Below are 15499 nucleotides of genomic sequence, written 5' to 3' on the forward strand. Positions count from 1 at the left end.
TTAAAACCTCTGACTAGTGGTGGTAAAAATTATATAACACCTCAAAATATTGATTTCCCACATAGGAAAGTATATATGGATCTTCCTATCTCGAGCCGATTTAGCTATGTATGTCTGTCCGTCCATCTGTCCATGTTAATTTGTAAGCACTCTACAGGTCACTCATGGTCCAGTCCTCACGAAATTCGGCATGGAGGTGGAGTTAGGGTCAGAATAGAACCCTATTGTTCTTGGAGATGATAACATAATATTTAGAGGTTGAAATGGACAAAAAACAGAAAAATTTCCAATTACAGACCATTCGACGCCGAATTTAGCATGGGGCTAGAGTTCAGGGTTGGTCAGACGCTTACCATATTGTTTGGTCATCGGGCAATACTTAGCGCGTAAAGGAAAACCAGTAAAGAAAGTCTTAAAGTAGGGCGGGGCCGACTTTATGATACCCTATACCACTTTGCTAATTTAGTAGAGATCCGCATAAAAATTAAAAGTTCATACACGCTATGATTATAATTATAATTTAAAGTTCAAAGGACTGAATATACCGAAGCATTTGTATCTTTTAAATTCGGACTTGTATTGCCCATTTGGTGCACAATTAATTTGAAATCGGATAAAGATATATATGGGAGCTATATCCAAATCGGAACCGATCTCGATAAAATTTGGCAAGGATATTTCTGAGCTGTATTTGATATATTTCCCTGAAAATCGTCGTTACGGAGTGCATATTACAGCAGTGGGTAACAAATATAACAAATCGAAAGTGCCAAATTCCATCCCATTTGGACAAATATTGGACGTTTGGTGCACAATAAAAGGTAAATCGGACGAAGTTATATATGGGAGCTATATCCAAATCTGAACCGATCTCGATAAAATTTAGCAAATGTATTTCTGAGTTGTATTTTATGTATTACCCAAAATATTGCGGTTACAGAGTGCATATTACGGCTGCGGAGGACAAAAATAACAAATCGGATGAACAGTATATATGGGAGCTATAGCTATATCTGAACCGATTTCGATCAAATTTGGCATACTTATTTTCAGGTATGTGCAAAATTCCATACCATTCGGTCTGATATTACACGTTTGGTGCACAATAAAAGGCAAATCGGACGAAGATATATATGGGAGCTATATCTAAATTTTGACCGATTATCTCCAATTTCAATAGGGTTCGTCCTTGGGCCAAACAAATGATTTGTGTAAAATTTCATCTGGATGGGACAATAAATGCGAACTGTACTTTGTTTACAAAAATACATGGACAGACGGACATACGGATGGATGGACGGACGGACGGACATGCATAAATCGACTCAGAATGTGATTCTATGCAGATCATCAAAAGGAACTACGGGTATATCTCGTTTCCTTTTGCCAGTTACAAACAAATGCACAAAGACATAATAACTTGACAACATTGTGGTGTAGGGTATAAATATGAACATTCCCACTAAACCGCGAATATTTTCATACCCTCCACCATAGTATGGAGGGTATATTAAGTTTGTCATTCCGTTTGTAACACCTCGAAATACACATTTTAGACCCCACAAAGTATATATATTCTTGATCAGCATAAAATTCTATGTCGATTTATCAATGTCCGTCCGTCTGTCCGTCTGTGGAAATCACTCTAGCTTCCGAACGAATTGAAGTAGATTGATAACATTTTGCTCAAACATGTGTTATGTCTGCAGGACTTTTGGTATTGAAAATGGGCTATGTAGGTCCACGTTTTGGTATAGCCCCCATATAACGGTACCTCCCGATATTCGGTATTTTGATGATTTTAGCGGCATTATTCACGGGAATTGTTTCAAATTTGGTATTTGAAGTTCAAAATGGATACTACATCCTAAGACGGAAAATTGTCTGTGCAGGTCCACGTCTTCATATAGCCCCCATAAAACGGTACCTCCCTATATTCGGTATTTTCATGATTTTAGCGACATTATTCACCGGAATTGTTTCGAAATTGGTATTTGAAGTTCGTTATGGGAACTACAGTCTGTGACAGAAAATTGTCTGTGCGTGTCCAGGTCTTCGCACAGCTCCAATTAAAGGCACCTCCTTATATACGATATTTTGATGATTTTAGCTACATTATTCACCGTTTATTTCAAGTTTCGAATTTGAATATGGTAATGGCTTATGGCAAACATTGCCTATGTATGTCCACGTCGTATAGACCCTAATATAACGGCTATATTCGGTATTTTTAAGATTTTAACAGAAGTTTAAACGGATTTTATTGTTTTTGAGAATTGCCAAATTCGTTCCAAATGGTGGAGGGTATTTCGGCCCGGGCGAGCTTACAGCTTTTTTACTTGTTAATTCTGTCGAAATCACAAATGCGCGAAAGTGTCACTTCTGACCGTTACATGGATGCTCATATCCAATATATCCCATATAAAGCAAAATATCTACAATCTCCACAACTTTTATGTAAAAATAATATGATAATTTCCACCAAATCGCGAATATTTTTAATCCTGGCGAAATCACAAATGCACGAAAATGTCATTGATGCTCATATCCAAGATATCGCATATATAGCAAAATATGTAAAATCTTCTATATCAATGAAGGGGATGTTAGTTAGACCGCTTATAACTCAAGAACGGCTAGACGGATTCTAACAATTCTCCCAAATTCGGAATGGCTTCTTCTTAGAAAGGATAAAACATAAGAAAATCGGTGGGGGATCAAATGGACCAAAAATTAAAACTTTCCTGTAAATATAAGGAAAATAGCCCCGGTTAAAAAAACAAAGGCAACGTATGTGCAAGACAGTATAGCATTATTTCAAATAATCGACTAAAATATGTTTGGACCTAACGAGGTATGGAGTTGTAGGGTATCACATAGTCGGCCCCACAAGACTATAGCCTTTGCTTACTTGTTTTGTTTTCTAAATATTTATCACTCAATAATATTTAATTCATTCATTTATGATGTATAACTGCAAAAATATTTTTCTACAGCCTTGGACGTCATCAAGATTTCTGCTGCTTTGATTAATTTCGGTCATTATGAATGATTGGCGCAACATTAGAGTTAATAACGGTTTGTTGGCAACATGTTTTTTTTTTTTTTTCGAAATAAAACCAAAATAATAAAAATAGAAAATTATTAAGTGTTGGCCAACGGTGATGATGCTATTCTAACTTATTATTTCCAAAAAAAAAGCTTGTCTGCGGTCGAAAATTTCATAGAAGCGCTTACATAATTACACTATGACTGAAGGTCAATTGGAGTAATTAATAAATATGTCTGGCCACATCAATAGTAGCCAAAAATAAAAAGAAGTAGAAAATACCAAAAAGCGAAAAAAGAATGGTCGATGGTGATTTTTCAAAATAAAAACCACAATCAAGTTTTATTTATTGTGTGGTAACGTGGTTTTAGCTTTAGTTTTACGAATTTCGAGTAACATTTGGAATTTTCAAATGATTTATTAATAATTTTGGATTTTTCTTTCTATGACTTTACTAATTTTTTTCATTGAAAAAAATGGTATTCGTTTTCCTAAAAATTATTTGAAATTCTATATGAATTTATTCTGAGTTTTTATGATATGAAATAAAATGTTAATAATTACAAATTATATATATATATATATATATATATATATATATATATATATATATATATATATATATATATATATTTTTTTTTTTTTTTTTTTGATCCCCATTATTAAATGTAAGATGGAGGGCCAAAAAATATCTAAAACATATAATATTAAATAATGCACTTTTTTTTATTATATTAGCTCATTCTGGACTTTTTGTAAATTCTACCATTTCATTCCAACCATATGTACGGTTTGGGTCCAGCAATAATAAAATTTATTACCAACAAATAAAGTATCAATAATAACATTCAAAAATCTTCTTGAAATAGTCCACTATTTATTTTTTATATTTGTATACCCTCCACCTTGGAAAGGAGAGTATATAAACTTTGACATTCCGTTTGTAACATCCCTAAATATTCGTCATAGACCCCATAAAGTATATATATATTCATAATCAGGATAAAATTCTTAGTCGATTTAACGATGTCCGTCTGTCTGTCTGTTGAGATCGCGATACAGCCCACATTATTTGAGGTAGAGCGTCAAAATGTAGCAGAGCAATTTGTATTGTGTCTAGGATGGTTGGTATTGAAAATGAGATATATCGGTCCACGTTCTGGTATAGTCTCGAAATAACGACGCCTCCCGATATTCGGTATTTTGATGATTTATGCCACATTTTTTTCACGGATTTGTCTAAAAATTGGTATTTGTGGGTCATAATGGGTCCTAGTTCATGTGGCGAAACATTGCATGTATGGGTCTAGATTTGGTATAGTCCCCATATAACGGTACCTCCCAATATTCGGTATTTTGATGATTTTTTAAAACATTTTTTAACGGATTTGTATTAAAAGTTGGCCCGGCCGAACTTAATGTTTTTTACTTGTTTTTACGAATTTGTAGTTCATAATGGGTTCTTGCTCGTGTGACGAAACATTATATGTATAGGTCCACGTTTTCGTATAGACCCGATAGAACGGGTTTTTTTTTATATTCGGTATTTTGATGATTTTTGCCACATTTTTTCACAGATTTGTCTAAAAATTGGTATTTGTTTTCGGTGGCGAAAAATTATTTATATAGGTTCACTTTTGGTATAGCCCCTTTATAACGGTACCTCCGGATATTCAGTGTTTTTCATAATTTTTACCACAATTTTTAACGGATTTGTCCAGAAATTGGTATTTGTAGTTCAAAATGGGTTCTAGCTCTTGTGGCGAAACATTGTATGTATAGGTCCACGTTGTGGTATAGGCCTAATATAACGGCACCTGCCGATATTCGATATTTTTATGATTTTTTGCACACATTTTTCAACGGATGTGTGTAAAAATTGGTATTTGTAGTTCAAAATGGGTTATAGCCCGGTGGCAGAACATTGAATATTGATCTTTTACCCTAAGGTGGAGGGTATTAAAAGTTCGGCCCGGCCGAACTTAATGTTTTCTTTTTTTACTTGTTGCATTTAATTATTTTGTAATTTCTTATTGTTCCTCCATCTTCTATTTTCGATTGTTATAAATGCCACAAAAAAAAACTCTGCGGTCATCACATTTTTAATTAGTTTCCAAGCGTTCATTTTTCCCCTCTCTTGTGGGTAACAATGATTTGTGTATGTCTGTTAATAGTCTATTCTATTTTTTATATTGAATACAAGTTGTAGATTCTTTCTGTAAGTACTTCTTGACAATGTATTCTTGCTTCAATAAGCTTTTATATTTTATGTGTTGAATTATATACAATAAGAAGTGAATTCTGCACAAACAAAGATATAATTAAAGTAAATAAATTAGATGATTCTTGTTTTTTTAAATTAAATTTTTATATATATTTCACATTGTGTGAATGTGAATTGAAAATGAATTGCAATAACGGGAGATATTTTGAAATTATTGTCATGCTATTAATTACACATTCTAAGATGAGTCACTCATTCTTTTGCGGAATAAAAGCGTTGGGAAGACTGAACACTTCATTCATGTACAAACTTTACTGAATCAACTTAAAATAGAACTTTTTTCCGAATGATGTTATGTTATTATATTACCCACTTGTTTCAAAAAAAAAAAAAACCAAAATCTGAAATATTAAATGAATAATGAAATATGATGATCTTAAATATTTGAATATTTGTGTTGTAAAGCCCATATTGAACAGATTGATAGTTTTTAACATCATTCACATCTCGATTTATATAGCAAAATTAAGTGCAATATTTGAGCTTGTTCATTTCTGCTCTGCCCAAAAAATAGCTTGATAATCCATGTTTCCATTTCTAGGATAGTATTAATTGTGGTCCAAACTTACTTCATACTTCGGAATACTTCACAAAAGTTTAACACTTTTAACATAATTACAAAATGCATAAAACCCGAATCGAATTCTCCCTTTAGTTAATGTAGAATTTATTATAAAATATTGACAAAATCGCAATGGGTTAAAGTAATGAATAATAATAATTTTATTATTTGCATATTACAATATTCATTTCAATACCAGAGCGAATATGGCATATTCCGGCCCACTTCTACTAAGAACTCTCCTCAAAAATTTGAAATTAAAAAAAACCCTCCACCTTGGGGTAAGGAAAACATTTTTTATATAAAAGTATCTTAATTCACACTTAACCAGTAAGAACTTTTTCACAACGCTGTTAAACTTTTCAAATAATCATAAAGTGGATGGGGCCGTTATATGGGAGCCATACCAAAACGGGAAGCTCCATAGACAAAACTTTACTTCAAGGTCTGTCATCTACGAAATCTTCTTAAATACCAAATTTTAAATAATTTCGTGGGTATATGTGACTAGGATTACAAAATTCCGAGTAACGGTGGGTATCGTTATAGGAAAACGTGGATTATATTTTCAATGTTCTGCCGCTGGAGCTGGAATCCACTATGACCTAAAAATACCAATTTTTAGACAAATCCGTGGAAAAATATGGCGAAAATCATCAAAATACCGAATATCGGGAGTTACCGTTATATGGCGGCTATACCAAAACTTGGACCGATATATCTCATTTTCAATACAAATCGTCATCTTTTGAAGAATTGTAAACTTCGTATGGTTCGTTAAAAAACCTCAATCATTTTTAAAAATCATCGAAATTCATATGGTCCTTTAAATAATCCTAAGAAAATTATCGAGATTCACTTCATACATAAAATATATATATAAAAAATTAAGGACTACCCTATAAAGTCCTTAAGGTGCACAGTTCTTAAAAATTAAATTAAAATTCAACAAATATTTATAACTTTTATTTTTTTTTAAATTAACAAAGTTTCTATAGTTAAAAAAATCTACGAACCATTCGGAGTCCTTAAAAAATATTTAAAAAATCTATAGGCCTTTTCTCCAAGATTCTCATTCAATTTTCAAAAATATTAAAAAAAAAAACGCGAGCCTCCTATGGGTTTTTATTTCAATTATTTAAAATCTACGAATTTGAAGAAATTTTACAAGCCTCCTATATTCTGTAAACTTATCTTTAACCAAACCCCACGCTTCCTTTAGTTCAAAAAATATTTAAAAAAGTTAAGTTAAGTTATTATTATTATTATTATTATTATTATTATTATTATTATTATTATTATTATTATTATTATTATTATTATTATTATTATTATTATTATTATTATTATTATTATTATTATTATTATTATTATTATTATTATTATTATTATTATTATTATTATTATTATTATTATTATTATTATTATTATTATTATTATTATTATTATAATTTATATTATTATTATTACTCTTATTATTATTATTATTATTATTATTATTATTATTATTATTATTATTATTATTATTATTATTATTATTATTATTATTATTATTATTATTATTATTATTACTATTATTATTATTATTGAAAAAAATCTACGTGCCTCCTATAGTTCTTCAAAGTTGTTTTCAAAGATCCTTAATCCTTTTACAGTATTACATAATTAAAAAATTGTTAAAAAAGCAAAAGTCTCTTGAAAAATTATATTAATTATTTTAAGAACTAAAAATTATTATTATTATTATTATTATTATTATTATTATTATTATTATTATTATTATTATTATTATTATTACTATTATTATTATTATTATTATTATTATTATTATTATTATTATTATTATTATTATTATTATTATTATTATTATTATTATTATTATTATTATTATTAAAAAATCACAGAGCCTTTTATATTTAAAAAAAAAATCTACGTGCCTCCTGCAGTTCTTAAAAGTATTACATAATTACAGTATTACACAATTAAAAAATTTAAAAAAAATATTTAATAATTATTTTAAGAACTAAAAAAATCCGGAATCAAATAATTCTTAAAAATTTAACTAAATTAATAAAGAATATTCAATAAAATTCTCCCTTTACAGTTAAAAAAAAAATAAAAAAAAAAACCTAAAAGTTCAAAAAATGTTTTTAAAAAAATTAACTATTATTATATAATTTTGTATTTGTAAAAAATGCTGCATCTGTATTTAGGACTGTATTTGAAGGGCTCACAGCTATACCGAACTAAGTCATAAAAACATAATTCGAAGATATTTAGAGGTAAAGTAAATGCACTGCCATTAATTTCTGGAAGGAATATTTTAGTCTACCAAAAGAAAATGTAAAAGACTATATTCAAAATTAACTAATGATATTAATTTAAAATAAAAATAATTTAAATATATTACTAAAAAAATATTCAAAAACAAAAAAACCTACTTTGGTTCATTATTACTCTGAATAAAATTTGAAGGTTTCACAGCTAAAGAGAACCAAGTCAAAAAAATAAATAAGGTGTTCGTTATATGACTAAATATAGTTCACTTCAGCGATTAATTTCCCACTAGTTTCGGAGTTTTATTTTGAGTCATGTTTTGCTTTAGCGGCTGGCAGCTGCGTGTACATCTGTTGTAATTGACAACCATTGTGATTTTTTGGAAAATAAAATAAATTCATTTAAAAACAAGTAAAAAAACATTAAGTTCGGCCGGGCCAAACTTTTAATACCCTCCACTTTAGGGTAAAAGAAACATTAGAAGAAATGTGGCAAAAACCATTAAAATGCCGATTATGGGGAGGTACCGTTATATGGGGGCTATACCAAAACGTGGACCTATAATTACAATGTTTCGCCACCGGAGCTGGAACCCATTATGACCAACAAATACCAATTTTTAGACAAATCAGTGAAAAAATGTGGCAAAAACAATCAAAATAGCGAATATCGGGAGGTACCGTTATATGGGGGCTATATCAAATCATGGACCCATGCATGCAATGTTTCGCCACCGAAGCTGGAACCAATTATGACCAACAAATACCAATTTTCGAACAAATCCCTGAAAAAATGTGGCAAAAAAACTAAAATACTAAATATCGGGAGGTACCTTTATATGGGGGCTATACCACAACGTGGACCTGTACATGCAATGTTTTGCCACACGCTCAGGGACCCGCTATGACCTACAAATACCAATTTTAAGACAAATCCGTGAAAAAATGTGGTATAAATCATCAAAATACCGAATATCGGGAGGTACCGTTATATGGGGACTATACCAGAACGTGGACCGATATATCTCATTTTCAATACCAACCATCCTAGACACAATGCAAATAGCTCTGCTAAATTTTGGAGCTCTACGTCAAATAATGTGGGCTGTATCGTGATTTCAACAGACAGACGGACAGACAGACAGACAGACGGACAGACGGACATCGTTAAATCGACTTAGAATTTTATGCTGATTATGAATATATATACTTTATGGGGTCTAAAATGAATATTTAGGGATGTTACAAACGGAATGACAAAGTTAATATACCCTCCTTTCCAAGGTGGAGGGTATAAAAAAAAATAAATTAATGTCAACAAGGACAAAGGAAAATTTAAGGTTTCAACTATGGTAGAAAAAGATGGTAAAGTCATGCAATTATATGTTTACATTTTTATACCCTGCACCATAGTATGGAGGGTATATTAAGTTTGTCATTCCGTTTGTAACACCTCGAAATATACATTTTAGACCCCACAAAGTATATATATTCTTGATCAGCATAACAGTCTATCCGTCTGTCCGTCTGTGGAAATCACTCTAGCTTCCGAACGAAATGAAGTAAGTTGATAAAAATTTACTCAAATGCGTATTATGACTGTAGGACTTTTGGTATTGAAAATGGGCCATGTAGGTCCACGTCTCCGTATAGCCCCCATATAACGGTGTCCCCCGATATTCGGTGTTTTGATGATTTTAGCGATATTACTTACCGGAACTATTTCAAATTAAGTATTTGAAGTTCGTAATGAATACTACAGCCTATGACAGCAAATTGTATGTGCAGCTCCACGTTTTCATATAGACCCTAATATACGGCTTCATTCGGTATTTTTAAGATTTTAACTGAATTTTTAATGGATTTAAATTTTTTGAAAATTGCAAAATTTGTACCAAATGTTGGAGGGTATTCAAAGTTCGGCCCGAACTTACAGCTTTTTTACTTGTTTCTTTTTTTCAACGTTGCAGGGAAAGTTGACAGGGTAAATTACAGAAAATGCAGAGATGGATATGCTTATATGAAATGACTTTACCTTCCTTAATTTACCATGGTTTCAACAAATATTTACACATAAAAAATTCGTCATTTCCGTTTTCATCATTTTTGGGGCTGGCAAATATTCCTCATTTTCATTACTGGAAAAATCACTAGTGCTGCTATTATTACTATCCATTTATAGAAAACACTGATTTTTTTTAATTTTGCTGAAAACTGAACGACAATAAACACGTTCTCACTAATAGTACTGATTCAACGTGAAACACACTGACTTGGTTCATTTTTGCTTTGAAAAAAGTCGAAATTGTCAGTCGTTGACTTAGGTTTTTTACCGTTATCTTTGGAACGAAACACTTTTTGACATTGTGCTTTATAGAGTAAACAGAGTTTCCATATACCGGGACATTGGCACTAATTTCGGCATTTTTTATTTTTCATGACTTGGTTCGGTATAGCAGTGAGCCCTCCATTTGTATGTGGGATGTAATGGTGTAATTTTTTCGATGGGAAGTATCCCCAGACATATCGAGAAACACGACGGATTAGAATTTTTTTTAATTAAAAATAAAATAAATAATTAATTTTCATAGGACACCTAAAAGACTTTTATTCTTCATTTATTTATTTTTTTCGATTTTTCCATTAGAATAATTAATACAAATTCGTACATTACAGAAAAAGAAAATTCTAATTATCCAAGAAAAACTCACTTGGGAAAATTAATATCCAACACATAAAATAATACAATTATCCAGTCACCAAAAATGACCTTCTAAAGCATTGTTAAATTTTAAATCCCATCTCTTAAATGTGTAATTATTTAAACAATTATTAACAAAAAAACTTTATTAATCCGAAAAACTGGTTGATTCTTTTTTTTTCTATCACAATATTACAATTAATTTATGCAGTCATGCAAAAAAAGCATCTGCCATGGCAGAATAACTCGTTAACTCGCATCTAACTGACCATCAGTGTCCAATAAATTTAACAAAAATTTGAATACTAAATCATTGGCAATTTTGTTGTATTTGTAAGAAACAAAACATCAATAACAATAACAATAATATTAATAAAAAAACTATTGGCATTTTTTCTGCTGCTTCAAAAATAAACAAAAAGTTGAGTGGCCTTTGGCCTTACCTGCATTTGGTGGCACTGATTTTGGCAATGCCGTGTTTGCACCGATCATCTGCAGCGCCAATATCACAGCGATAAACAAATATTTTTGCATTTTGGTGTCAGTCAAGTGGTGTTGTTGTAAATGTTTTATGGTGACAAATTGTTGTTATTGTTTGAGTATTTGTTTGGAATCTTTTTTTAAATCAAATTTTTTTAACAAAAAAAAACTAGACACTGAAATGAGGACACTTTTTTCTAAATATAAACACCGAGAAGAAACAAAAACAACAAAATCAATTTCAAAACAAAAATAAAAAATTTCACCTAATTAATTAATTAATTACCAAAAAAAGAAAACAAATATTTAAATGCAAATGTTTTGAACAAACAAAAGGTTTAAATATTAATTTTTATAAAAATTAAATTTTTAAGGCCCAAACAGGTTAAAAGCTTAAAAATTTATTTTAAACATATCCCCCTGTAACTAAATCTCCCCCATAAAAAAATGCGGAATTTTTTAAACAATCCCCCAAAATATGTTGTTCCAAATGCAGATTTGATGTTTTTATTTCTTTTTTTTTTCTTTCTTTTATTTCTCGGAGAGTGGTCTGTTGACGCCAGGAATGTGAGATTTATGTAAATTTTTTACTGGAAGTCTTCAAAACAAATTTTGTGTTTTTTTTTTCTCTGTTGTGGCGGTCAACATATAGGAGTTTGATTATCTTTGTTACGTTATGTTACAAGCGAGTTTCGAGCATAGACGACGAACAAGCAGCCAGCGAAAGTGAAACCGTTTAATAAATTAACTTGTTTAGTTTTTAATTTTTTTATTATTTTTTGAATAATTTTTATTCGTTATGAAATTGCCAGTTTTCCAAAACTTTTTTTCTTTCTTTCGGCTTTCTTTATATTTTATTAATTTTTTTTTTTTCTAAAAATATTCAAATCCAAATCACCGTTAAAGTTTTTTTTCGTTGTTGTTGTTGTTTTCTATTCTTTTTTAAGGGGAAGCTTTCGATTTTGTGAGTATTTTGCGCATGTGCGCCTAAACTGACCGTCGACGAAGAACTAAACAATATCGTGGAGACTCCGCTCGGATACCAGGGCTTTGTGTACACATGAAAAATAAGAGCTTAACAAAAATAGCCGCGCTTGCTCCAAACGTTGTGGTGTGGTGTGGTGGTTGTTGTGTTTGTTGCTGTTTCACCTTTTGGTGGGACTTCTTGTTTTCTTTATGGCACTCGGGCCTCATTAAATCATGCCGCCGTCATGATGTTTATTAGCATCTTAAGGTTTTCAAAATCTCCCTACCAGAAAATAAAATCTCAACAATCTGGAAATACAGCTTAATTTCACAACGAGTTTCTCTCCTCTCTCTTTGAAAAATTTGCAGACAAATTTTGACTCTTTTGTTTGAAGCTCTTAATCGAGTTTCTTGGCTTTTTTGATTTTGGATAAATTTTGCAGAGTATTTTTTGTGCTGCAGAGAGCAGCTTTTTAACTTGGCCAACAATTGGAGTTAAACGAGCAATTTTTTTATAGCCTTAGCTTGGGTTTTTCTGTAGCGGACTTGTCTGGCTGGTTTCTCTTTTAGTTATTTGTTGGTTAATATGCTCACACAGACAAGAGGGAATTCCAAGAAGCTAAAACCCATTGAGAAAACGAATCTTTAAAAGCTCAGCAACTGACCACATGTACACACATATATATGAATGATATTTTGTATGTGTACATAGCAATAAGCAATTGAATAGGGATTAAAGAGTTCTTTTTGGAAAATCTAAAAAATATTGTAACGGAATATTGAAACTATTTAAAAATCAAGTCTTACGGCGTGAGTTGATATACAAATATATACTCTCTCCCTGAGCCTGTTTCAATTTTTTTTCAAATTTCCTTAATTTTCTAAAGAGAAACGCTTTTTTCTAATATAATCTACTAGCAAGTATCGGCTACTTCGTCCGCGAAAAGTCCACTTCAACAATTTTAAATTCTTTCCAATAATTCGTGTTAGGCTTTTTTAGTACTCAAATTGCCTAATTTGTTCAGTTTCACAAATATTTATACCCTCCACCAACATAGTATGGAGGATATATTAAGTTCGTCATTCCGAAATAATTTTAGACCCAACAAAGTATATATATTCTTGATCAGCGTAAAATACGATTTAGCCCTGTCTGTCTGTTGTAATCACGCTACAGTCAAAAATAATTGAGATAAGAAGCTAAAATTTTGCAGAAATCTGTATATTGTCCGCAGGCAGGTCAAGTTCGAAGATGGGCTATATTGGTCAACGATATCGTATAGCCCCCATATAACGGTACCCCCGATATTCGATATTTTGATGATTTTAGCCACATTTTGGAATTGTCTGAAATTCTAAACAAGGAGTTCTTTGTGAGCACTTTATCCCCTGGAAGAGAATTATCCATATCGGTCCACGATATCGTATAGCCCCCTATATCGGTACCCCCAATATTCGGTATTTTGATAAGTTTAGCCACATTTTTCAACGGAATTGTGTTAAAATCCACACAAAGAAATTCTTGTGAGTACATATCTCCTGGAGGAGAATTATCTTTATTGGTCCACGATTTCGTGTAGCCCCCATACAATGGCGCCCCCCGATATTCGGTATTTTGATGATTTCAGCCTAATCTGTCAATGGCATTTTTTTTAAAATCCACAAAAGAAATTCCTTGTCATTACATTACCCTCTGGACGAGAATTGTCTATATAGGTCCACTATAGCATATATCCCCTATATAACGGTTCCTCCCAATATTCGGTATTTTAATGATTTTTGCAACAGTATTCAACGGAATTGTTTCAAATTTCGTATATAAAGTTCGAAACAGGTACTACAGCCTATGACACAAATTACTTATGCAGGACCACGTCTTCGTATAGCCATCATATAACGGTTTGCAATTGAGCGGTATTTTCCGACAGAATTTTTTTGAAAATTGTCAAGTTTCTTCCAAATGGTGGAGGGTATAAAAAGTTCGGCCCGGCCCCGAACTTAGCTGGTTTTTTAATTGTTTAATGTAAACTTCAAATATCGTACTAAATTTTTAGTCTTTCAAGGTTTTACATATTAACCAAGTTTTTCCTTCTTCGGGAAGTATCACAGGACCAAGGGGTATTAATAAGGCTATTGGAAAATGGACACACATACATTTTTCTGACCAAAAATCTTTCAACGCCTCCATAAATATAAACCTAGAAACCAACAGTGATCTCAATATAAAATATCAGAACTTCCCCAATCGCCACCACAACCAGATCGCAACCCCACATACCAACATAAACCTCAATATCAAATATCGGGATTTCAGCTCCATCCAACCAATAGCAAATTTATTTAAATTTGCTACTTTTCGTACAATTATAGTACGCATTTCGGGAACCACCTCCATTCTGTTCGGCTGAACTTAATGTCTTTTCTTTATTTTTATTTTTTTTATACCCTGCACCACAAGGTGGTCAGGGTATTATGTCTTTGTGCATTTGTTTGTAACAGGCAAAAGGAAACGAGATAGACCCATAGTTCCTTTTGATGATCTGCATAGAATCACATTCTGAGTCGATTTATGCATGTCCGTCCGTCTGTCTGTCTGTCCATGTATTTTTGTAAACAAAGTACAGGTCGCACTTATTATCCGATCCAGATGAAATTTTGCACAGATTAATAAATGGCCCAAGGACGGACCCTATTGAAATTGGAGATAATCGGTCAAAATTTAGATATAGCTCCCATATATATCTTCGTCCGATTTGCCTTTTATTGTGCACCAAACGTGTAATATCAGCCCGAATTGTATGGAATTTTGCATATACACCCAAATTAGGCCTGAAAATATGTATGCCAAATTTGAAATCGGAATCGAGATCGGTTCAGATATAGCTATAGCTCCCACATATATTTTTCATTCGATTTGTTATTTTTGTCCTCCGCAGCCGTAATATGCACTCTGCAACAACAATATTTGGGAAAATATATCAAATACAGCTCAGAAATACATTTGCTAAATTTTATCGAGATCGGTTCCGATTTGGATATAGCTCCCATATATAACTTCGTCCGATTTACTTTTTATTGTGCACCAAACGTCTAATATTTTTCCAAATGGAAATTTGGCACTTACGACCGAATTGAGCCCAGAAGCTAGTATGTCAAATTTAGTGAAGATCGGTTCAGATAT

At 31.6% G+C, this 15499-nt stretch overlaps 1 protein-coding gene across 6 annotated transcripts in view; it reads right to left on the reverse strand.

The window, feature by feature from the left end:
• Positions 1 to 12422, reverse strand: part of LOC131804077 (C-type lectin 37Db) — a 55558-nt gene extending 43136 nt beyond the window's left edge. The window contains exons 1-2 of one of the 6 annotated variants that reach the window (XM_059126389.1): positions 12251 to 12422; positions 11316 to 11549 (exon numbers count right to left, since the gene is read on the reverse strand). In XM_059126389.1, the coding sequence (XP_058982372.1) occupies positions 11316 to 11406 (91 nt within the window). In that variant the 5' untranslated portion in view covers positions 11407 to 11549; positions 12251 to 12422. Of the gene's footprint in view, positions 1 to 11315; positions 11550 to 12025 lie in introns of all 6 variants that reach the window. The other 5 variants (XM_059126388.1, XM_059126394.1, XM_059126391.1 and 2 more) reach the window with 5 other exon arrangements.
• Positions 12423 to 15499: the final 3077 nt, after the last annotated feature.

This window comes from Musca domestica, unplaced genomic scaffold, assembly GCF_030504385.1.
Source record: "Musca domestica strain aabys unplaced genomic scaffold, Musca_domestica.polishedcontigs.V.1.1 38, whole genome shotgun sequence".
Taxonomy (NCBI): domain Eukaryota; kingdom Metazoa; phylum Arthropoda; class Insecta; order Diptera; family Muscidae; genus Musca; species Musca domestica.